Source organism: Oryzias latipes, chromosome 15 (genome assembly GCF_053564925.1).
Source record: "Oryzias latipes strain Hd-rR chromosome 15, Olatipes_Hd-rR_3.1".
NCBI lineage: Eukaryota > Metazoa > Chordata > Actinopteri > Beloniformes > Adrianichthyidae > Oryzias > Oryzias latipes.
In genome coordinates, this window is record NC_136251.1 from 4,921,811 (window position 1) to 4,946,849 (window position 25,039).

General features: G+C 42.2%; 1 protein-coding gene and 1 long non-coding RNA gene across 5 annotated transcripts; both read left to right on the plus strand.

The window, feature by feature from the left end:
* Positions 1 to 287: 287 nt before the first annotated feature.
* kmo (kynurenine 3-monooxygenase) lies at positions 288 to 19,227 on the plus strand. 3 transcript variants are annotated; one of them, XM_078932210.1, is made up of 15 exons: positions 288 to 363; positions 1,517 to 1,586; positions 1,704 to 1,801; positions 2,406 to 2,495; positions 3,025 to 3,073; positions 4,453 to 4,540; positions 7,939 to 8,104; positions 8,206 to 8,277; positions 10,131 to 10,252; positions 10,703 to 10,850; positions 10,926 to 10,983; positions 11,052 to 11,134; positions 17,134 to 17,235; positions 17,307 to 17,366; positions 18,629 to 19,227. In XM_078932210.1, exons 3-15 carry the CDS (start codon positions 1,790 to 1,792, stop codon positions 18,794 to 18,796), a joined length of 1,218 nt encoding a protein of 405 aa, XP_078788336.1. In that variant the 5' UTR covers positions 288 to 363; positions 1,517 to 1,586; positions 1,704 to 1,789; the 3' UTR covers positions 18,797 to 19,227. The 3 variants fall into 3 exon arrangements, with proteins under 3 accessions (XP_078788336.1, XP_004076935.1, XP_078788335.1); XM_004076887.5 differs by lacking the exon at positions 288 to 363 and adding an exon at positions 838 to 1,003; XM_078932209.1 differs by lacking the exon at positions 288 to 363 and adding an exon at positions 1,181 to 1,364.
* Positions 19,228 to 23,158: 3,931 nt separating this feature from the next.
* Positions 23,159 to 23,935, plus strand: LOC105355719 (uncharacterized). Of its 2 annotated transcripts, none has more exons than XR_013647878.1 (4): positions 23,159 to 23,189; positions 23,300 to 23,334; positions 23,514 to 23,575; positions 23,731 to 23,935. It is a non-coding gene; the product is annotated as an uncharacterized LOC105355719 (long non-coding RNA). The 2 variants fall into 2 exon arrangements; XR_002874845.2 differs by having other exon boundaries at positions 23,159 to 23,185.
* Positions 23,936 to 25,039: the final 1,104 nt, after the last annotated feature.

Genomic DNA, 25,039 nt, shown 5'->3' on the forward strand with positions numbered 1-25,039 from the left:
ATCACAGATATGTACAGCTGTGCATATTTATTAGAGGTGTTAAAGTCACCGCTACAGCAGAGTTTCTGGAGTTCATGGACACAGCAACAGTTGATGACATAGTAAGTTCTCTAGTTACTGCGCTGGACGATGTTGGAGTGAACTGGTCACATGATGTCAGTCTGGTCACATGATGTCTGGTCACTGATGTCAGTCTGGTCACATGATAAGTGTCTCATAATAAGTGATTAGGTACCATGTTGGTTGAGGCAACAAAAACAAAGCTGTTATTTAGCTTTTATGTTACGGTCCGGCCCACTTGGGTTCAGACGGGTTGAATGTGGCCCCCAAACCAAAATGAGATTGACGTCCTTGCATTAAAAGGTATGTAATATTTTTCTTATATCCTCAATCAAAATTAAAAGTAAAAAATAAAATATTTTCCCTTTTCAAACTTACTATAGCATTTAGGTTTAAGCAAGTGTATTACTGTTTTGTTCTCTATTTTGACCATCAACATCGTTCACATAGTTGTGTTCCACGGTAGTGTCAAGGTTTGACCACTAGATGGCGATATATTTCCTCCAAAACATAAAAAGTTCAAAGGTCAACCTGTCAAAGAATAAAGGAAGCTGTCATCTATTCAGAACACGTTAAATAATTCCTAAGTAAACAATTTATATCAAATAAGAACCCAGAAAAAGTATTACAGAATTTCTAAAATGATCAAAGTAAAAGTTCCTTTAAAGGGTTTTTCCATTCAGAAAGGTCATTGGTGGTTTGTTCTGTCTGCCAAGCGGACCGGACTGCCCTGATTTGTTTGCTCTAAAAGAGGAACTGATTGTGAAAGTGACTTCCGGTGGACCCAGCCAGCTCCTCCTCTTTGACATGTTAACTCGGCTTTGCTGTCAATCCGAGCAAAGCAGAGAGAGCTTCAGAGCTGCAGAGAAGTCTGACTGACATGGAGAAATTAGAAGGAAGACAATCCAGAAAGAAAGTAGTGGCAGTGGTGGGCGGTGGTTTGGTAAGAAGAAAAAATAAAAGGGATTTATTATTTACTCATTTCACTAAGCTTGTGTTTTCATCTTATGACTAGAGAGCTGCATGCTTTCCATGACTCTCAGCAACAAATACACACTTGCAGAGCAATGGTATTCACAAATGTACACATAGAGAAGTGGAGATCGGAGGGGAAAAGGTTTCCAGAGGGGGAAGACTTACACTCCAATGTGTGGTAACAACTAAAGGCAGATAGGTTGTTTTTCACCTATGTCTCTTTGTAGTGTGAGTATGACAGCGCTCTGCTTTTCTCTAAGAGATCAGCCACAACCTCCTAGATGGAGACTGAGACAAAAATCACATTGAAGAATCAGCCAGATGTGGTGGTAATTCATCCAGAACATCAATGAGTGCATGAATGTGCTTTTATTCCTCTGTGTATTTAGTCTGCTTTTTTGGGAACCTGCTCTGGTTTTAGCCTCTGGGATCACAACACATTTGGGAATCTGTGTTTTTAGCATCATCCCTTTATTTTCAGGTTGGAGCGTTAAATGCCTGCTTCTTTGCCAAAAGGGGCTTCAACGTTCACGTCTTTGAAAGCAGGGAAGGTAGGAATCGTGACGTTGAGACAGGATCAATCAGCCTGCAAGAACTACACCTAGAAATAAACATATGACACTTCTGACCTGACCAGGCTAACACCAGAGTTTGTGTGTGTTTGTCAGATATCAGGAAAGCCAAAATCGTGAAGGGGAGGAGCATCAACCTGGCCTTGTCTCACAGAGGTCGGCAAGCATTGAAGCATGTTGGAATGGAGGACAAGGTATAGAAAGGAAATTCCTCTCATTCTGATGGAAACAATGATTAGACTTGTCTCGGGACATTCGGGGTAATGTCCGATCCTGATTGTTAATCATTGAAACAAAGAGAGAGGTCCACCTTCCACCGATCTCCACTGTCCTCACAAGAGAAGCCAAACTCTGAGCATCATGATGGTTCCTAACATTATAGTCCTCTGCTTGCTCTTCATTCACTGCAGACATTTGAACCAAAGTCTTTCCAGATTTGCTGCACTGAGCTCAAATGGAAATACTATTGTTAGTATTTTTTAACAAGTTCTTCTGGATTAAAATTACATTTATGAGTATTTCTTTATTCAATTTGTGTTGAATCAGATGAACACTTGTTGGGAAAAGATCATATTTGTGACGTAAAAAACAGGCTGGGTGGGCCACAAGCTCCCTGCTCAGCCCACTGAATTCAGAATCTGAATCCCAGAAAACCACACAGGTTTTTGGTTTTGTCTGCAAACAGCGTAGTCAGATTTAAAACACCACAGGGAACGCTGTGACCACAAGTCAAACGTGGGTCCTTCATTCACATCTTCTGTTGCCGTGTTGGAGCAAACATGTCTGTTTTTTGCTCAGATCATCTCCAAGGGAATTCCCATGCATGCAAGAATGATCCACTCACTCAGTGGCAAACAGTCTCCAATCCCTTATGGCAGAAAAGGCCAGGTGAGCCCACATCACGCAGAAATTCTACCATTTCTATGGAGAGACAGACAGACAGTACCGGGAAACAACTGCTTGTCTGTCCAAGAAAAAAGCCTGCGAGATTTTAACCGAATGTTACATCATCAAAATAAAAGACCATCACTGAAATTTCAGCACAGAATAGGAATTCCTGCTCCTGCAGAAAATTCCACCTTGGATCTTTGCATCTAAAGCAAATATTGTCCAGGAATGACCCAAAACATGGACATTCTGTTTCTGAAGGAAAAGTATTTAAAGCAAATGTTAATTGATGACTTTTGCTAAAATAATAACATTAGAATTATGACTCGTATTTGCATTTCTGAGTCTTGTCTAACAGCAGTTGTGTGGAATTTTCCTGCTGCTTTAATGGCGGGGGCTCTTGATGTCATTAAGAGACCTTCAAACCAAACCACATATTTGCTTCATCTGTGGACGAAGGAAGAGCTTGATTCTACATGAATGCGCACTCTGTCACATTTCACTTCCTCACAGACCCTTCTGCTTTCAGTACATCCTGTCGGTGGACCGGGCTAACCTGAACAAAGAGCTTCTGAGCGGTAAGAGACGGCAAAAAGATGCTGAAGACCTGAATGACAGACGGCCGTCTCACTGACAGCTGAAGCTGCACACAGCGAAGCTGAAGAGATGCTCTGAGTTTGGATCACACGGCACTGTTCACCTCTGAGTCTGTGCTCCAGAACAACGCCTCTAACCTTCTTCACGATGCGGCTGACAAATCCACTGAAGACGTTTTTGGGTTCATTCCAATTTGATGGGGTTTTGCCTCTTTCTGGGGGAGCCTGTCATAAAGCACTGGAACATTTCAGTTTTACACTCATTTTCAAATAGGGGAGCGTTACTTAGTGGAACCGTGTATAATGTGTTTTCTAAAAACCTTCAAGGAAATCAATGTTTAGTCTGAAATAGAAAAGAAGAGAGACAGCAGTGGGCATTCACTTAAAAGTAATAATATTTGATTTTAAATCCTATCTTATCATTTTACGAAGAGTGTTAACAAGGCTATAAAACCCTCACATGTCAAGAAAAACCAATATTTTATATTATTTCTTTATTTATACATTTCGTCTAGGGGTTGAACCCCTATAAAGGACTAATTCACCCACAAATACATGTTACCCATAAAACCTGTTAGAAACCGCGGCGCATTACTTCACGGCTTCACAAACCTTCAACGTATAGTTTGTTAAAAGAAGATTGCAGGAGTCAGCAGTGAGGACAGGAAGACAGAACAGCAAAATGTCCCAGATTGAAATGGAAGACGGAGTGAGCCGGCGTGTCGGGTGCTTCTCTGTGCTCCATGGAGTCCAAAGCAGCCTATAGCAGAAGCCAGGAGTCCGTCAAAACGTGAGATCAAGATGAACACGGCGCCATTCTAGTGTTGGGATGTGGAAAATGAATATGCACTGAAATGTTTTGAGCCCTGCTATAGAAATGCTGTGGCTGTGATTTCCTATCATTTCTTTGTGTGTTTCTGATCACCACAGTGGATTCATTGAATTCTGCCTGTCATGTTTAATGGATTCATTTACTCGTAGATTCTGCACATATTCTGATGTGTTGCTTTTCTTCACTGTGCTTGATGAGGCGCCTCATGCGTGTGACACCGGGACTGACTTTAATTAGTTCACATGGATAAAGAGGGACTCTTTCCAGAAATGATCCAGGCTGCTGTTGTGAACTCTGAGATCAAGAGATTTGGTTTGCCAAATGCTGACGCTGACGAACACTCAGGTGGCTCTGTTTAGAGGGAGATTTAGATCGATCAGCACAAAGCTGCATCTCCTTGAGTTTGTGCTGACAAGCTCAGCTGTTATTAGCATTATGACAGCATGCTGGATTTTAACGAGGTCTTTACGTTGTTGGGTCAGGTCTGCATTTGTGATATAAACTGTTTTGTAACATTTCCCATTCACAGAGGCAGAGACGTATCCAAACACCACGCTGAACTTTGAACACAAGCTGCAGGACTGGAGTGCTGACACGGGGCTGATGACCTTTAGCAGGTAAACAGTTTCCGTTAACATGCATGTACCCACATCGGCCTGGAAAAAGGTGCATTTAAAATCCTACAGATCTATTGATCCTGTTCTCGTTTGAACATGAATGCAAAGACATGTGCTCAGTGCGTGTTCATCCATGGGGTCCTGGGAAGGGGATAAACTCTTTGATTGACTTTTGGTCGGTCTGGAATTTTAGTCATAATTTTTACTTTATTTATCCCACTATGGGGAAATACTTTCTTCAGGCTGGCTACACTTGTGGGGCGACAGCAGGGTGGGGAGAGCAGGGATCGATCCACCGGCCCTTTGGTTGTTGGATGACCTGCTCTACCGCCTGAGCTAAACTGCCGCCTAATTGGTTGTCCTTTAGTTAACCATGACCCACAGTTTACAGTCCAACCAACACTGCAGCAGCCTCAGGTCTATTTGGTTGAGGGAATTAGTCTCCCCAAGCAGTTCATTACTAACTCACTGGTGAAGGTCGGGAACTGAATTTAGTCATATCTGGAAAACTCATCATAAAGCCTTTTTTTCTAATTTCTATGAATACCAAACAGAACCCAGTTAAAATGCAGAATAATGAGTCACTGATTGAATAGTAAAGGCCTGAGCAGATCCTTCCTCCGTGTGACACTACAGGATCACACAGAGGCTGAAAACTGGGAGCAGGTCCTCCAGTGTTAACCGCCAGGAAAAATACAAACACAAGTCATCATGATGGTCAGGGCAAAATCCACACAACACCCATCTTTAATCCTGATACTTTAGGATCTCATTCCTGTGGAAGCTTGAAATCCACAGTAAAACAGCAGTTAAAAGTTCATTCATTCATTTTCTGTACCGCTTTGTCCCTTTCGGGGTCACGGGGCTGCCGGAGCCTATCCCGGCTACTTGGGCGTAGGCAGGGGACAACCTGGACAGGTCGCCAGTCTGTCACAGGGTAGAACGTCCACAATCACACACCCATGCACTCTCACACTCACACCTATGAACAATTTAGAGTTGCCAATTAACCTATGAAGCATGTTTTTGGACAGTGGGAGAAAGCCGGAGATCCCGGAGAAAACCCACGCATGCACGGGGAGAACATGCAAACTCCACACAGAAAGGTCCCCAATTGATGTATTTTTCATGTCCCCCAGCCAGGACTTGAACCAGGGGCCTTCTTGCTGTGAGGCAAAAGCGCTAACAGCGTAGCAGTGTTCATTCCAAACAGAAAATGTGTCCTGGAAGTCCCATCTGTCATGCATTGATTTGATTCTACACATTTTAAACGTCCTCAACTGGAATATTTTTGTTTTTGTAAAGGCGCTTCTGTTAGTGAAAAAAAGAGCGTAAAAAAAAAACAAGTGTTTGTAAGTTACTTTAAAGTTCTTAAGTGATCTAATCCTATTCTGTAGCAAACAAAGCACAAACATTGCTTTGCAGTTTTGACCATTCCTGCAAATCTTTTAATTTTCTTTTACTGCTCTATATGACTTGCTTCCAGTTTGAACCAATTAAAGTCAATTTAGTGGCCACTTTAATGCAACACGGATGTCGCCATGTTGGAACCAGAAATCATCAATTAGCAGTGATTGGTACAAGTCAGTCTAAAGGCCCGTACACACCGGGACGAATATTCGTCACGTTTTTTGTGTTCACACCCAGGCGATTTTCGCTGACGATGAGCCGAGTGAACATGCAATTTCATTCCCTGACATTAGATGGCGCTTAATGTAAAACAGAAATACTCCTGTACACAAGGTGGCGCTGCGCAACTTTACGCTTCTTAAAGTCGCTTTTCACTCAGAAGAAGAGAGCAAGCATTTATGCGCTTGTCAGAATCATACAAAGAAAACATGAATATTTCCAGCACCAGTAGCTCTAGCTCCAGTTCCAGAGATGAAGAAATTATTGTTCTGTTGAATGATGAAAGACGCCGGAAAAGACGCTGATTTTGGGTACATCCCATAGTTACGAGTAGAGAAGAACATGGGGAGTTTTATCGACTGGTACAAGAGCTGAAAATGTATCATGAGCGTTTTCGGGGATATTTTAGAATGTCCATCATTATTTCTTCGCGGCAGTGTAGACGCTACTTGGCATCTATCTTCTTCACTTGTATATGTTCTTAGAAAGACAGTTTTGTGTTTGAGCGCCCCCAAGTTGTGTTTTACTGTAACTTCAGAAGCTCCAGACACGTGTGCAAAAGCGCCATTCTCATTGGTCGTATAGTTTTTGACGCGGTGCGTCACACCAAAAAAACGTATATTCGCCAGGCGTTATTCGCCAGCGTTTTTCGCCACGTTTTTTGTGTTCACACCCGGGCGATTTTCGCTGACGATAAGCCGAGCGAACATGCAATTTCATTCCCTGACATTAGATGGCGCTTAATGTAAAACAGAAATACTCCTGTACACAAGGTGGCGCTGCGCAACTTTACGCTTCTTAAAGTCGCTTTTCACTCAGAAGAAGAGAGCAAGTATTTACGCGCTCGTCAGAATCATACAAAGAAAACATGAATATTTCAAGCACCAGTAGCTCCAACTGGTGCTTGGTTCGGGGATATTTTAGAATGTCCGTCATTATTTCTTCGCGGCAGTGTAGACGCTACTTGGCGTCTATCTTCTTCGCTGGTATGTGTGCTCAGCAAGGCAGTTTGATGTTTGAGCGCCCCCAAGTTGTGTTTTACTGTAACTTCAGAAGCTCCAGACACGTGTGCAAAAGCGCTGTTCTCATTGGTCGTATAGTTTTCGACGCAGCGCGTTGAACCAAAAAAACGAACCCGAGGCGTTTTTTAAAAAGTGACGCTTTGACGCGTGGCGTTTTTTCGCGTCGGTGTGCACACTCACATTGGTGCCCTTTGTTTAGTCACGAGGCGATAAACGTCGGCGAAAATCGCGGGCGAAATTCGTCCCGGTGTGAACGGGCCTTCAGTCTACATTTCTATGGCAACCACTTTCTCCAATCAGGAGTGAACTTGTTAGAAGACCACACTCCTTCCACTGACACCAAGCTCAGGAGAATCTGTCAAATGAGGCCACCTACTTGTATTCAAGCATCTGATTGGTCAGTTTATAACTTGAATAACTTGCACTACAGCAAAAAAGGAGGATTATCAAGAAGATGTTACAAAAGGTATCAGATCAAAAATGTTAATTCTGACCAATAGAATGACTGACTGAGTAACAGCTGTTTATTTTTCTATTGAAGTCTGTGAGATTTTGGCGATTTGGAACTAGCAGGTACTTCCTGTTTGGAATGGGGTCACTCAGTCCAGTTCCTATGTGCGGTCAACAATGACAATCCATCAGGGTGTCAGGGGAGGGCTTTATTTGTGATGCACCATGAGGGTTGGGCTACTTGGTTGTAGTTAAAAATTTTAAACTACACCTTTCTGCTGTTTGTTTGCTTTAAAGGTCTGATGGATCAAAGGATCAAATTCATGCAGACCTGATTGTCGGTTGTGATGGAGCGTTTTCCGCCACTCGAAAGCAGTTCCTTCGCCGTAGTCGTTTTAACTACAGTCAGACGTACATCCCTCATGGCTACATGGAGCTCACCATGCCCCCCGTTAATGGCGAGGTCAGTTCCTAGAAAGTCATTTGTGTTGGTGAGTTGTTGTTGATGTACAACAACTTCACTTTAATCAAGATTTTCTTTTGGGCTTGTTTTTGTTTTTGCAGTTTGCCATGAAGCCTAATTATCTGCACATCTGGCCACGAAACACTTTCATGATGATAGCCCTACCCAACCTGGTGAGTAGGAAGCTGTTTTCTCATGTACCTGGGAATTGCAGACAGTAAGTTTAGTTGTAACTGCATATATGTGCTGTTACAGTTAGAAGAAGAAATAATCAGTTCAGAGAAACAGCGACCTCTGGGATGTCTTCTAAGCCCACTGAAACGTACACTACAGTTGACAAAGTAGGGTCTAATCAATGCCACCGTACTTTGTCTGGTCTTTTTCTTGCTTTGGTCCTGAATCTCCTCTAGTCTTTGTTCTCCTTCTTTAAACCCGTTTTTCAATGATTATCCTTCGGGATTAACTGAGTTCAGTGTCATCTCCTGTCTGTGAGAACTCTTCGACTGATCTTACTTTGCTATGTACTGCCTTGATTTTGAGAAGAACAAAATAGAAGAAAGCAGTCTAGCTGCTATGGATGCCATGGTAACAGCAACACGGCTCAAATGTCTACTGGGAGGATTTTATTGATGCTGACATCTGCTCACACAAGCGATGAGGAAATGCATCAATCTTGCAAAAATGATGCTACGTTTGATGCTTGCCCCGCTGGGGAGACCTCTAGATCTGAAAGGGATTTTCAGAATGAGACCTTTGCTTTTGGAATTCCATTTTGTTTAGCCAACAATGTGCAACAGCAGATGTGTCTGCAAAAACCCAATGCTGATTAGAATAAAAGACAATAAAGAGCAGCAACAGAGAGGAAAAAGCAACAGTATGCATAAAGAATCTCATTAGTAAAATGCAAGGAGTCTTTAGATAGATTGACTATCAGGAAATTAATTTAGTAAAAACACAAGAGTTGACAAAAAAACTGCATATGAAATACAATCTACTATCAGACACCATCAATTCTCTTCAGAATGAGGGCAGTTTTCTGTTATGAAATGTTATTTCTAGTGGCTCTTTTTTTCTTATTCAACCGAAGAAATGTGAGCTCTAGAGAATCACAGGTCTGCATGACTGATTAACCTTTGCTCCTCTTAAGGTGGGAATTGAATTCATCAAGGCTCCTACAGCCCCCTGCAGCTTTATGGTGTTCATGTCTTATTGGTGACCTTGGTAAAAACACGACGAGGAACTCATCTTTTCCATTTTCCTGCTTTTGTGATGGAATATTCAGCAAGGAAGTCAAAGCCTTCAAAGTAAAAAAGTTTCATGGCCAGAGAAGTATTTAAGATATTGCAGTGTTAAAGTAGTTAGTTTTTAATAATAACAACAACAATAATAATAATAAATTTAATTTATTAGGCGACATTGTTGACATGAGAAGTGAAGGAGAGAGTGCCGTCAGGATTCACTGTTTTCTAACTTTACTTCTTATCTTCTCACCTAATAAAGAAACTGCCCTATTTTGTCACAAAGAAAGATGTTTTAAAGTTGAATGGTTTAGAGTTAAGAAGTTGGCTCTGCAATCTCCATTCATAGAATTGAAGAGTATTATAGGAGACAACATAAAAAGAGAGCGTTCAACAGCAATCCCCAAACCTGGAATTGTTTCAAACTGGAAACATGATAACAATAAAGCACTGCCTCAAACTACAACCAAAGTTTCAGTAGTTTTATTCTTCCAGCACATCTTCCTATTGCTTTAGATCTTCTGTTTTTCACATCATAATCTCTCTTAGATTCTCCAAAATAAAAGCCCTGTCTGCTGCTTCTGGAGGAAAAGACTTTTAGTTGTACACAGCCCAGATGCAAAAACCCTGAAGTCATTCAGTCTTTGAAGCAGTTCTGCATTATAACCGGTCGCAGCCCCAAATCTACATTTTCTTCCCCATTTCAAAAACAATAGTGTGTCACACAGCTGTGAAAGAGGGATTTAGCCGTTCTCATCAGCACATGTCATGATTATGTTTCAATCCAGGACAAGACATTTACCTGCACCCTCTTCATGCCCTTTGAGGACTTTGAGAAGATCACAACAGGGGACGAAGTCATCCAGTTTTTCCAAAGTTACTTCCCTGACACGATCCCGCTGATTGGAGTGTAAGTGGCCGTCTTGACTCTCCTGTCCCCAATCTCCTTTTCTTTTTGTTTTTTGGCCTCTCCGCCTAATCTAATTAAATCAGGAATTCTTCAAAAACCCTTTCTTTGAGCTTCATTCTTTTGTGATCCATGAAGTGTGATTGTTGCAGATTTACACTCACGTGGGGATGAGGCTTTAATTTAAGGTGAATCATGTGTTTCAGGGACGTGCAGAAATGAGGAAGGCAGGAGGCTTTTAGTCCCTCTGCTCCTTTCAGGGCTGATGTTATCCTGAGTGCTCAGGCTTTCCTTCCTCTTTAATATTTTCAGAATCAGGGCAGACTGCTTTTTCAGCACAGTCAGATGTCTCTGCAGCCAGAAAGACACACAGGCTGTTTAGAAAAAACACTGACTAAAAAAAAATGAAGTCTGCTGCTCAGAGTACGTTTGGATGTTTATTTGTACTTTCAGTGAAGCACTCAAGAAAGATTATTTCCGCCTTCCTGCTCAAGCAATGGTTTCCGTTAAGTGCTCCCCATATCACATTGGTGACAAATGTGTCCTGATGGGAGACGCAGCCCACGCCGTGGTGCCGTTCTACGGGCAGGGGATGAACGCTGTAAGTGACACCGTCTGGAGGACAGGCAAGGCACAAGGATGAACAGAAAAGACTCACGGTTCCTGTGTGTTTCAGGGCTTTGAGGACTGCATTGTCTTTGATGAACTCATGGAGCAGTTCAACGAGGACTTCTGTACGTTTATGTCAGATTTCAGATGTCAGACTTTCAGATGATGTCACTGCTGACCTCTGTTCCTTCAGGTGCCGTGCTGCCTGAGTACACCAGGGTGCGGGTTCCAGACGACCATGCAATTGCAGACTTGGCCATGTACAACTATGTTGAAGTACTTCACACACCTTTATACTTGTCTTCTGTCCTAGCATGCATTCTGTTCTATAGTACTTCAACTGGTAAAGAATAATATCTTGGCTTATGCACAGTTATGGGCTGCATGGTGGTGTAGTGGTTAGCGCTCTTGCCTTTTAGGTGCTGGTTCAAATCCTGTCTGCAGTCTCTCTGTACTGGACTTTGGATGTTCACCTTATGATTGAGAACATGCACAGAGTCCAAAAACATGCTTCATAGGTGAATTGATCATTTTAAATTGCTCTTAGATATGTTTGTGTGTGGCCCTGCAAAAGACGGGCAACCTGTTCACGGTGTTTCCCGCCTTCGCCCTACAGGAGCTGGGATAGGCTCCAGCAACCCCTTTACCCCAACAGGGATTTAGACAGTTGCTTATCAAAAACAAATGCTGATTGTTATTAAAATGTTCCCGCCCTTAGAAGACTAGAAACCTCCAGTTTAAAACTGACCTTGTGTTCTAAAGAACAACGTTTAAACTTCTAGACTGAAGCCAGTTCGAAAATAAAAGTATAACCAGATTAGTTTGCATGGTTACTACCAGAAGCATGTTTTACAATCAAGTTATTATTATTTTTTTTTTACTTCTGTGGTTAAATTTGATATTGTAGAGAACTCTGGGTTATTTTTTTGTTACTTTTTATTATGTCCCGCAGCAGCAGTCACTGACTGCAAGGACCATATTGTTTTCGCAGTTGGAACGACGACTTTGCCGCCTTTCAGTGAGAATGTGACCCCTGCCGCATGCTCGAAAAGTCACCAAAACGTGCACACACCTGGGATAAATTGCAAATGAATTTTCCACAGAGTCAACGTCACCCCCCGAAGACGATGACATCACGGCCAGCGATCCCATCAAAAAAATGAATGGGCCGAAAATCGCGTATGGGGCCCAGCACTCACAGAGTGCAAGGACCATATTGTAACTGCTACGAGGGTCGAACACTCAAAAAGGTCCAAAACGTCAAAAAAACGCGTCAAAACGCCAAAAAATGGTGTCAAACGTCGCCCAAAGCACAAAACGACACGACAATTGTGTAACGCAACAAAAATACACACACACACGCACAACACCACCGCACAAAAAAGACAAAATTGTAGTCGCAAAAATGACGACAAAAACACGAAAAAGCCCCAAAAAGCCCTCAAAAGACGGGTTTAAAGCCAAAAAGACATGCCCAGCCTATAGTAAAAGACAGGCCGCATTGAAATACATAGGAAATCCTAACCGCAAAAACTTCTATATTGTTTTTGCTTCGTTTATTATTATGGCCCGCAGCACTCACAGAGTGCAAGGACCATATTGTAACTGGTATGAGGGTCGAACACTCAAAAAGGTCGAAAATGTTAAAAAACGCGTCAAAACGCCAAAAAATAGGGTCAAAAGTCGGCCAAAGCACACAACGACACGACAATTGTGTAACGCAACAAAAATACACACACACACGCACAACACCATCGCACAAACGTTGAAATTGTAGTCGCAAAAATGACGACAAAAACACAAAAAAGCCCAAAAAAGCCTCAAAAAGCCCTCAAAGGAAGGGTTTAAAGCCAAAAAGACATGCCCAGCCTATAGTAAAAGACAGGCCGCATTGAAATACATAGGCCACCTGACTGCAAAAACTTCTATATTGTTTCGGCTTCGTTTCACTGTTATGGCCCGCAGCCGCAGTCACTGACTGCAAGGACCATATTGTTTTCGCAGTTGGAACGACGACTTCGCCGCCTTTCAGCGAGAATGTGACCCCCGCCGCATGCTCGAAAAGTCACCAAAACGTGCACACACCTGGGATAAATTGCGAATGAATTTTCCACAAAGTCAACGTCACCCCCCCGAAGACGATGACATCATGGCAGGTGATCCCGCCAAAAAAATGAATGGGCCGAAAATCGCGTATGGGGCCGATCAAAATGTACTTCAGAATACAGTTGCGAAACCCAAACACACGTGTTGGGGATATCCCAAAGAAGTTTTGAAATCATTACGGGACGGCCACACGACCTACGGCCTGGCGGCCATTTTGTGGCGAACTCTGAGAATTGGCGATTTTTGTGTTTTCCCACGATAAGGGAAAACAACACTTTTGTTTGAGCGATTTTAAAGAAATTGCACACACATGCCACCAGCATGATTCTACAACTAACAAAGAAGTTTCGTTGACCTTTGACCTTGGGAAGAGGCAGCCATTTTGATTTTTTTTAAAAAAGCACCTTTAGTAACGTGTACAAACGAAAACTCGTCCTAGGGATTTTTATCGATCTTCTTGAAACTTCTCGGGCATCAATGGCAAGCTACTGTGGACAAAATGTTGGAATTAGAAGTTGTAGATTTTGAAAGGCGTGCGTGTGGCGAATTCGCAACCGTCGCCGTTTTAGCTAGCTTGCACATATTTTATCGGAATGTTGTGAAAATGAAATATGCGATCCCCTGGCCCACACTGAACAAAATGATGTCACATACGACAAAATCGATAAAGGAATGTGGGCAGGGGAAACAAAAAACGATCGCAAAAAAAAGTGCTGACTCGGCAAAAAAACAAAAAAAAATCAGATTTTTTTTTAAGAATCGTCTAACGAAACCCAGATAACTTTGACGGGTATATCCAAACAAAATTTTGAAATAATAACGTGAAGGCGACACGACCTACGGTTTGGCGGCCATCTTGTGCCAAAATCTGCCATTTTGAGATTTTCGCATTTTTACACAATATGGAAAAAGGAACTTTTTTTCGAGCGATTTTCATGAAATTTTGACTGGCGTGTCCCTAGCCTAAGTCTACAATAGCCTCTGGAGTTTCGTCGACCTTTGACCTCGGGAAAAGGCCGCCATCTTGAATTTTCTATAAAAAACACCTTTACCACTGGATTCAATCGTAAACTTGTCGTTGGAATTTTCAGCGATCGTCTCGAAACCTTTTGGACATCAATGGCAAGCTACCCTGGAAAAAATGTTGCAATCAGAAGTTATAGATTTTGAACGGCGTCCGCGTGGCAAGCTAGCAAAGTGGCGCACTGTTATAACTCCCATGCCTTTCAATACAATACAGTGAAAATTGAATGCATGCATTCATGCCTGAAACTGAATACATTGAAAAACACTGGATACGGACATATAAAGAATGTGGGCGTGGTTAGCATAAAACCACTGTTGCTAAGGACGACAAAAAGTTTACTTTTACTGATTTGTCCGAAACTGACATTTATCTGTTCGTCTTCTCAAGGGGACCAAAACATAAAATGGTTGCAATGGAGATAAAATAAACAAAAAAGCCGCCATTTTGGAAAAAGTGGTTTTTTTATCAACTTATGGCATATAGCTCTCACCAATGGAGGAATGTGTTTTTCTGAGTCAGTTGATGATGCTGATCGCTATGCTAGCACTTTTAGCTATGTTAGCATATTTAGCATAGTTAGCATAATAAGCATTTTAGGTAATGTGTTTTTCTGAGTCAGTTAATGATGCTGATCGCTATGCTAGTACTTTTAGCAACATTAGCATAGCTAGCATAGTTAGCATAATTAGCATTTTAGGTAATGTGTTTTTCTGAGTCAGTTGATGATGCTGATCACAATGCTAGCACTTTTAGCCACATTAGCATAACTAACATAGTTAGCATAATTAGCATTTTAGGTAATGTGTTTTTCTGAGTCAGTTGATGATGCTGATCGCTATGCTAGCACTTTTAGCCACATTATCATAGCTAGCATAGTTAGCATAATTAGCATTTTAGGTAATGTGTTTTTCTGAGTCAGTTGATGATGCTGATCACAATGCTAGCACTTTTAGCCACATTAGCATAGCTAGCATAGTTAGCATAATTAGCATATGCAGTTTTGACTAGCCATTATCAAAAGTGGGCGGTGAGGGCGGTGGTGCGTAGAGTTGGGCGTGGAAGGCGGGTTGCGTCTGCGGGCCATACAACGCCGCTTGTGGCTTTAATTGTATTTGAGGTTTGACACAAAAAATGGGGAGATGTTTTATTGATTGACATGTAAACATAGAGTTACACTTTAGCCATGTGCACATGAATGGGTCAACCCCCCCACAGGGCCCAACGCCCCAGTCATCAGTACAGTGTGCACACTGGCCCCTGACTGACACGTGGGGTGTGCAGGTGATATGAAAGTGCCTGTTGCTCTGATTGTCTAATTTCCTCATTTCTAACAGTCAGGCTGCATTCAAGGAACTGGCAACCTGCGCTTGAATAGCACTGACTGCGTTCTTGGAAGTGTGCAGGATTAGGGGTGGTGGAAAATCGTGAGAAATCTGTATGACACGCGTGCGTCTCACCTACTTCCCCCTTTTTTACCCTTGTGTATTGTTAACAGCAACCCGTCACCAGTAGCATAGCCGTAGAAAACATGTTTTCCTTGGATTGTCTACGAACATATAGCGTGTGCCCCTAAACAGGTTCAACAATTTTTCCCCGCACTTGGCTTAAATGTGACAGCTTGGTAACTGGGTCTAGTTTGCTTGATCAGAGAGACAGGGGGGTTGGTGACGTCACTTCTAATCTGGATGAGGAAAACCTGAAATCTAAAACCTAGTTAATAAACTAAAACCTGCCATGTTGCAAACTCTCTCCCCTGTTTTTTAACAGTCATTGGTTCTCAAAAGCATTTGAATTCTCATGCACCGCCTTCTTATGCTAGCTCACACACACCTGCATCAAAATGAAACAAATGATTTTGAAATGTTTTTGACACCTTAAGCTTTAGTCACTTGCACGTGTATTTTTTTCTGGTACTAAAAATCTGCAAAAAAGCAACTGTTGGTGAGTTGAAGGGCAAATGGAGACAGCAGATGAGACCAAAGCTGGTCTCCCAGCAACTGAATGCTTCTGACCTTCACACAGACCTGAACCTGAACCTGAACCTGCACAAAATGATCAGCGTTTCTGTAGAAATTCTATATAATAAACCAGCATCGTTTCCAGATAATTTAATTATCTGGACTGATGATAAATGCTTTTAATTGTTTTTACATTATGTACAAGGGTAAGAAAAGAAACGGGGTCTTTTTATGTAAACCTTTTGGTTTGGAAATGTCACTTTTGCTGCTGCAGACAAAAGAAAAGAAAGTCTAATCTAATTTAATCTAAACTCAGACTTTTACATGATTTTCCATCCCATTTGCTTAATCTTCTGTCCTTGAAGGGAATTTTCTTCTCTTCTAAATCTAACCCAGACTTAGTATGATGTGTTTTTTTAAATCAAAAGCTGGTCTGCAGATCTCAGAGCACAAACAGGTAAGAAGGTCAATTTTTCAGGATGGAAGGATGAAGAATAAAATAAGATGAAGTTTAATATGTGGTTAAATGCTAAAAGAAAGAAGTGACCTTATTTTGCACTACTTTGGAACACAGTGTTCTTTATAGTGGCTAATGCTTGCGGACCGCTTTAACACAAAAGCTAAAGTGATTTACAGTGAAAGGTTTGCAGAAAGCAGCTCCTCTCACGTCTCAGGAGAGATTGCTCTGGTGGAATGAAGCCGCCTCATCACACGTTTCATGTCCCACATTTCAGATGAGCTTCTTGTCAAACGACTTTATGATTCATTTGTTGTTATCTTGGGAGACGCAGGGTTTAAAAAACAGGACATGCATCCAGAGACAGTGCAGGAATGACACCAGATAACTTCTGTCAACAAAGTCTTGAACACAGGCATTTCATGCACCACACTCAGATATGAAGAGAATTACTTTAGAAAAGCACATTTAGGATATATTTTAAAATAATATATATTTAACTTTAGTTCAAAGAAGAGAAACCTGGTCTAAATATGTTTGAACACATATCAGGATGGCAGTTTTTTGTTCAGTTGGATGTCTTGTAATTCTTATTAAAAAACGTACATAAATAACATGTTTGAATGCATTTGTACTCAGACTTTTCATGTGTTCGAGTGTTTAATTCAAGTGTGAAAGTGAAGCAAAGGGAACAAAGGTTTTAAAAATGTGTCGTTTTGTTTTTTAGATGCGAGCACACGTCAACTCCAAGTGGTTTCTCTTCAGGAAATATGTGGATAACGTCCTCCACTTCTTCCTGCCGAAGACAATAATTCCACTTTACACAATGGTAAAGGTGGTGTGTGAACCATCACTGCTGTGAAATGACCACATGTAGTTCATGGTTCTTTCTTTCTGTAGGTCACTTTTACCAGGATCCCATACCATCATGCTGTGGAGCGCTGGCATTGGCAAAACAAAGTAAACATTTTTATACATTACTTATTTCACTCCTTGGCGGTTTCTTTACAACTATAAATCATATATGTGTATTGATTTAGCACATTCTTAAATTCCAGAAATATCAGCAGCCATTAAAGGAGAAACATGTGACTCACACAAGTTCAAACTTTCCCCTTGAGAAACATTTCAACCATTCAACTCTGCTGAAAGTAGAAAAAGCTTTTTTCAACCTTAGAAAAGCTCTTATATGTAGTCCCTCATAAAGACGGCAAAAGGTTTTTATTTCCTTATTTTTTAATTGTTCAGCTTGTTGAACTTGAAGGAAAACAAGAAGAATGTGCAGTTTTAAACCTCTAACCTTTGACTACAAGGTTTTCTTACCGTTACGTTCATTTTGTGCACCAGACAAATTGAGATCTGGATACAACATTGAAAAAAAACAAGTGTCTCTAAAATCAATCATTTTTGAATTGGTAGTTTGTGCGCTCAAATGAGCGCAAATGTGCGTAAGAATTAATATTTTGTACACATTGCACACATTAGTATTTTGTGTCCTCAAAATACAATTTTTTGGCAACAATTTTGTATTTCATGGCCACAAATCAGCATTTTGGGGCCACAATTGATTATTTTTGTCGCCACAAATTAGCATTTTTTACCATTTTGTAGATACAAATTAGTATTCTGTGGGCACAAATTACTAGTAGAAAAAAAAGACACTAAAATACTAATCTGTGCTCACAAGATACTAATCTGTGTGCACAGAATAGTAAGTTGAGCCCGCAAAATGTTAATAAAATACTAATTTGTGGCTATGAAATTGTAATTTGCATACACCACATACTAGTTTGTTGTATTTTTTTAATGTTCTGTAGAGATCAGACTAGAAACCATAAAAAAAGAACAATCATGCTGATTTTCTTTTTTCTTGTACTTCTATAAGACTTAGGGTGAATGTCCTTTGGAGAAACTAGTGCTTTGTTCAAGTCACACCTGGCTTTTTGTCCAAACCAGAGTGATTTTCATTTCAGTCATTAAATGAAAAGAGAGCCGGTTTGGCACGTCTTTAGTTTGTTTCTCAATGTAGCAGATGTGCACGTTCACAGAGATACTGGTCTGTTTGTAATTCTAAATAACAGCAATCTTTTTTAAATACATTCTTGGAGAATTTGATGGAAAGCAAATGAAAGCTAGACTTTTTCACGGTGGTTGTAGGTAAAATAAAGATAACTAGACTGAATCTCCGTCCAATATATTTTTCTATCTTTGTTTCTAAACAGGTGATAAACTACGGCCTGCTCCTCAGTGCTGTGGGGGCTGTTTTGGGGGGCTCCTACCTGCTCACCAAACATAGTCAACAAGTTAACAATCTTGCTGTTCCTGCTGAGAAAATGTGGACCAGACTTGTGAGTTTTCGGATCCCTGGAATGATGACGACCCAAATGTGACAAAAGTGAACTCATTAGCTGTTCATCAAATGATAGAGAGCAGGTCTTTAATGCAGAGATGGCTCTAATTCTAATAATAAAATTCATCAAAACATTTTGACAATACCATAATGATGTAGTGGTTAGCGCTCCTACCTCAAAGCTAGAAGGTCCTGGTTCCAATCTCGGCTGGGTTCTTTCTGTTAGCATGTTCTCCCCATGCATGCATGGGTTTTCTCCAGGAACACCGACTTCCTCCCACCATCCAAAGACATGCTTAGGTTCATTAGTAAAGGTGTGCATGTGTGAGTGTGTGTGGGACAGTGATTGTGTGCCCTGTGACAGCCTGACTGGGGTGTACCCCACCTTTGCCCAACAGTAGCTGGGACAGGCATACATTCATGGGTTTAAACAAATGTTTTACAGAAACCAATAAATGTGTGTTTTCAGCAGTCAGTGTTCAATCTCTTTCTTTGGTTTCATTCCTTTAAATACTCTCACTGGACTTTGGAAAACATTTAACTTTAAACAGCAGTTGTAGAAACAGTTTCGGCAAAAAGATTCCTTTATACTCATCAACTAATCCAGAAATGTCCTTTTACTTCTATAGCCCAATATTACAACAATAGTCATCTGAATCGGCTTCACACCATTAATTGTGTAATAAACATGAAATCATACAGAACATGTAGTCATAGAGTTCAATAGGTTATGACTAAACTAAACTAAACAGACTAAACTAATTTGTCCATCCCGGCCCTTAGACCCCCCTTTTCTGTAAGGAAAAACTCTTAAATAAAACAGATTCCGGAAAAAAAGAAGAAACCTCAGGCATCCGTAACCCTTGTGCCTAGGATAGCACAAGGGTTACGCTGCAGCTTTCTCAACCCAAAGACCCGCAGCCCCCCACCCTGGTTCGGGTGTATGTGACCAAAGAATATGACTTTTTTGTGTTTTACTTTTACCTTACTGCTTTTGCATTACAAAAAGTATGTGAGCAGAATAAAAAAGAATTGGTCTGTTTTGTAGGCTGTTGTAATTAAGAGGAATTCCTGTTGGATAAAATAGCTTCTGAAGGTAAAAGAAAGTATGCAGGAATGTAAAAATATGTTAGAATTTTTCTATTGATTTCAACAATCAAAGCTCGATGATCACATCAAATCGTTTAGAAGGATGAAGCCCTTTTGCCCTCCCAATTTTTGTTAAAGAATTCCAGCAGTCGGTTCTGTGATGGCATTGAAAACCTGGAAAAGCTGCTGCATTGACAAGCCAGACTTTTGGAGACATCTTCATTTCAAAAGCGTGTTATAACAGCAGAATTCTGGGACAGGTTAATTGGCTAAACTGATTGGGGGATGTGATAAAAACTTTATAGAAGATCGCTCAAATATCATGTTTGCACAGTGAGGATTGTACACCTTATGGAATAGAAGGGCTAAATATTTGTGAAACACATCCAAATACTCCCAACAGTAGAAGACTCCAGGATCAGGAGAGGGCTGATAGGCCATGCTCTATAACAGTGGTCCCCAACCCCCGGGCCGAGGACTAGTACCGGTCCATGGGCCACTTGGTACCGAGCTGCAGACAGAAAAAAAAAGTATACACTAATTTTGATTATTTACGTTTTGTTTATTTTCTGATACTAAAGGAATTTTTGTTTTGAAAAATGATGAGTGACCTTAAGCGGCAACGGTAGCTCAACCAATAGCTTATAACACTAACCTTTGCCATTGTCCAAGACACGTAAAGAGCGATGCCGTATTGGAAAGGCGGATATGACCTGGCGGTCTTCGATCAGAGATTTTTCTTTCCCTCTGCATATTAATATGCTTCAATTCATCCGGTCATCCAAAAAACTAAAAAAGTTTGGTGTTCCAGCCAGAAAATGTGAAAATCATCTAATTCGGAAGTTACTCCCACTCGATGATGTCATCAACAGTCGCCGGTCAGCTAAGTTAGCGTGTGGCTGGCAGCGCTCTGAAAACGCATGACAACATTCTCATTACTGACATGTACATAAACTTCTGTGCTTCAGAGCATACCCGTGTGAAACCTTTCTTCGTGAGGGTTAACCCTTAACTTTTTTTTTCCAAATGTCCCCACTATGGCGAGAAGACCTAAGAGTAGGGGAAGAATTCGGATGCGGTCTGTAGATCTCCTTTATTAGCTGACAGTAATAATTTACTTGTGGAAAGTCACATCCCTGTTTTCCAGCTCTGTTTGTGTAATTACAGTGAATTCTATAATTACCACAGTCCCGCGGGTGTTTTTTCATTCACTCATTTATTTATTTTCTTTTTTTTTTTTTTTTTTTTTTTTTAACTTGTCCTGTCCAACAGCTAGGCAGACAGATGAGAGCTGAGGGCCTCTTGGGTTGGACATATTTTACTTTAACAAGAGGGGTTATTAATCTTCAGACAAACCAAAGGTATGTCTGAATAAACCCCTTTTGTAATTGAGGCCAAACTTTATTAATTTCAAACATGTCTGAAAATCTTTGGTGTTGGACCGGACGGAAAAGGAAAGAGGGGAAGAAGAAAGAGGGACGTTAGAGAGAGGGGGGGTAGGGGGTGATAATAGGAGGGGAAGGGGGATAAGACCATGAAGCAGCATAAAGCAACAAGTTTACTGGTTGTTAATCATTATGGTAAGGTTCAAATGTAAAAAAAAAACAAAAAAAAAGGGCGGAGCCTGTCCACACACACACTCAAATGTTATAAACACACCTGTTAGTTGCAAAAATGTCCACCTGTCGACATGTACACAAAACAGATAGTGTTCACACGCATACTTATGCCTTAAAACCAACTAGTGTGAAATATTTCAGTCATTCAGTCTGTTGAGCTGACACCTGTGCTCAGGTGAGTGTTTATGTTCTTCTAAAATGGATGGTGGAACGTGAAAAGAAGGAGGGAGAGTGCCCAGCCATCCCCACCCCAAGACCCCCACCGCACCAGCAGCGGCAGCCGGATTCCCCCCAACACCACACGGGAACCGGCAGGGAACAACCGCCGCCCGGGCGACCAAGCCCGCCACCCAGGCCAGGGCCAGCAGGGCCGCCGCAAGGCCCCCAGAGCCAGAGAGCAGGGAGGCACGGAGGGAAAGAAGGCGCCGCCCCAGCCCAACCAGGAGAGCAGCCCCCCCGCCGCGCCGGGAGAACCCAACGCAGGGCCCCACCGGAGAAGGACGCCCACAGCCCCAGACGAGCACCCCACCACCACCCAGGAGTTCCGGGCATCCCCCCGCCCCAACCCCAGGTACGGGCCAGGACCCCCCAAGGGAGACCCACTCCGCACACTATTTATTTTCTTTTGTTGTAGTTGTTGTTTTTCAATTTTCAATAGTTTTTGTTCCTGAACAGTTGTTTGTTTTTGGTGTGAACTTCATTACTTATTTCTGTATTTTAAAAAAAAAAGAAAAAAAAAGTTTTTATATGTTTTTACAGTTGATCACATGTTTTGCAGACCGCATGTTTTTTTACACTTTTGCAGCTGTATCTATTTAATATTTATTTATTTATTAAATAAGAATCTCATTTTTGATAATAATTTTCATAATAATTGTAATAATAATTTTTAATTATTTAATATGAATGTCATTTGTGATGTCCTTTTTTGATGTTATATTATATAGATTATTTCTGAATGTCGTTTTTGCTGCCACAGATAAATGAAATTTCCCCATTGTGGGATTAATAAAGTCATCTATCTATCGACCGACCGACCGACCTATCCATCCATCCATCCATCCATCCATCCATCCATCCATCCATCCATCCATCCATCCATCCATCCATCCATCCATCCAACTAATTGCAACAAGCTAGCGTAGCGACTCTAGCCTATGGGCGTATTCAAATTCTTCCTCTACCCCTAAGCCCATCTTCTGCATTATCCTGAAAACAGATTGAACACAAGGTGAGAATCCCCGACACTGACCCATATTTTGCGTTTTGTACCTTCTTGGTGTAATTTTTTTCCTCCTTCTGTGCAGCTTTCTGTTCAAGCTGGAAAATCTCAATAACATCTAACTAACAACTTTTGTCAATGTCAATGTTTTATCTACTTTGCAGATTTCACAGTGTTCAACAATAGAATGGTAAATGGCGTGTACTTTATAGTACATTTCTACTTTCTTTGAATCCCTAAAGCGCTTTAAGGACCCAGTCCTATTCACTCACACATACTGATGGTGGCCTTAAACTGGTGCCAACCCATAACCACCAGGAGTAATTTGATGTCCAGTGTGTGACAGACAGGGCTGTGGGTGGTAGTTTGTCCCTCATGGTGTTCCATAGATGTACATTCATGGCCAGCACCTGTCTGTTGAGCTGTGATTGGCTCACAAGGCTGATAAATAGCAGCAGTGGGAGTTCCATCTAGGTGCTGGTTTCCTGGTTTGGCCTTGGTGGGTGAGCTTGACATGTGGACCTTTTTTACTTAAGCTTTTAATCATTTGAGTCCTTTTAAAGTTTTTAAGCATTTGAGTTTGCAAGATTTTAAACTCTATTTATATTGACAGGTGGTGGCATGAGTTCTGACCCTGGGGCATGAGAGGTAATATAAGGGTTTGTAAAACATGTTTGTCCCAGGGGAGAACTAACTTATTTTTCTTTTTCCAGCAGAGTTGCCACTGCTGTTTTGCTTAGTTTTTTTAGTCATTGTTTTTAATGTTTTAATCAAGCTTGACACCCTTGCTTTTATCCATTTTTAAACTGTTTTGTGCTCATTTTTAGTATCTTGGTGTCTGGACCTGGCTGAAGGTGGCTGCCTCCTCCTTTTATCCTTATGGTAGCTGGTGGGTGCCATATTTAGTATTGTGTAAGGGGGACCCCCTGTTTTCAGCCCATAAATTAGTGGTGACCTGCTCAGGTGCACCTCTTCTGTTTTGTATTTTCTTTTAATCACTGTTTGGGTTGTGGTGTGTTTTGTGTGCATTTGGGCCCTGAGCAGGTACTCCTGGTGAGAGTTGGATCAGAGATCTCCCTTGGTGGTGTTTGTGGCTACCCGCCAGTGCAGTGGGGCTGAGTCGATCCAGGAGGCAGCCGCCCTCATGCAGTGTTGGAGTGCGGTCCAACTGTCCGAGTCTATTTTAACTTTCTCTTTTATGGAATTTGTGTCGTTTTTTTTTTTTTTTTAATAAATTGTATATTCTTAACCTTTATGAAATCCAGTCTCCATTTGGGGTGCACATGTAAGAGGGCGTTCGGTCACAAGTGTCTTACCCAACGACACATGGCCAGACAAAGCAGGAATCGAACCTGTGAACTTCCAGAGGTAGACCACCTTAAGTCTGCACCACGGCTGCCAGTAAACAAACGAACATAAAGGGCAAAGCTCTAACTCACATTCACAGTGAAAAGGGATTTTATTAGCCGCAGAAATCCATTCATTATGTCTATTCATAGCTGACAGCTCAGGAAGGATATGAGAAGGGTGTCAGAGTTAAGCGTCCCGGTCACATGTTCTCTTTTTAATTAGGCTTCACACATGTATTTACCTCTGGAGTAATTACACTGACTGCTCCCAGTGCCACTTTTTAAACGAGATGAGATCTGGTACGTAAGCTCACACACATGCACACACATTTTGCAAGGAAGGCTGGACCTAGGACCATCTGTCCCCCACCCTTCCCTGGTGGGGAGTACGGGGCCCTTGGCAACGGCGGCCGTGTCCCTTGGGTGTCGGTTTCCTGGGCCCGGCGGTGCTCTCTCCGTGCGGGGAGGGGGTTCACATTACACCTGAGCCGGGGGTGTTCGTGTGCCTGGGGGGTGGGTTCGGGTCCTTGCCCCTGAGCGCTGTGCCCCGCCAAATTTCCAACTGTGGCCGAGCCTGGTCGGGCCATGTTTACAACACCCCTTGTGGTCCCCCTTTTTCCCCAGGGTGTCCCCCTCCTGGGCGGGGGCGGCGGGCCCCTGCCTTGCTCCTCCCTGGTCCAACCGTGGGCCGGGTGGGTGGCTGCCTGGAGTGCGGAGCGGATCTCCCTTGGGGGGTCCTGGCTCGTACCTGGGGTTGGGGCGGGGGGGTGCCCAGAACTCCTGGGTGGTGATGGGGTGCTCGTCTGGGGCTGTGGGCGCCCTTCTCCGGTGGGGCCCTGTGTTGGGCTCTCCCAGCGCGGCGGGGGGGGCTGCTCTCCTGCTTGGGCTGGGGCGGCGCTCTCTTTCCCCCCGTGCCTCCCTGCTCTCTGGCTCTGGGGGCCTCGCGGCGGTCCTGCTGGCCCTGGCCTGGGTGGCGGATTTGGTCGCCCGGGGGGCGGTTGTTC

Coding starts and splice junctions, on each gene's coding strand:
- kmo (XM_004076887.5), top strand. CDS start 941: ATGGAGAAATTAGAAGGAAGACAATCCAGAAAGAAAGTAGTGGCAGTG. Junction 11,135..17,133: donor CCATGTACAACTATGTTGAA/GTACTTCACACA, acceptor TTTGTTTTTTAG/ATGCGAGCACACGTCAACTC. Junction 17,236..17,306: donor TAATTCCACTTTACACAATG/GTAAAGGTGGTG, acceptor TTCTTTCTGTAG/GTCACTTTTACCAGGATCCC.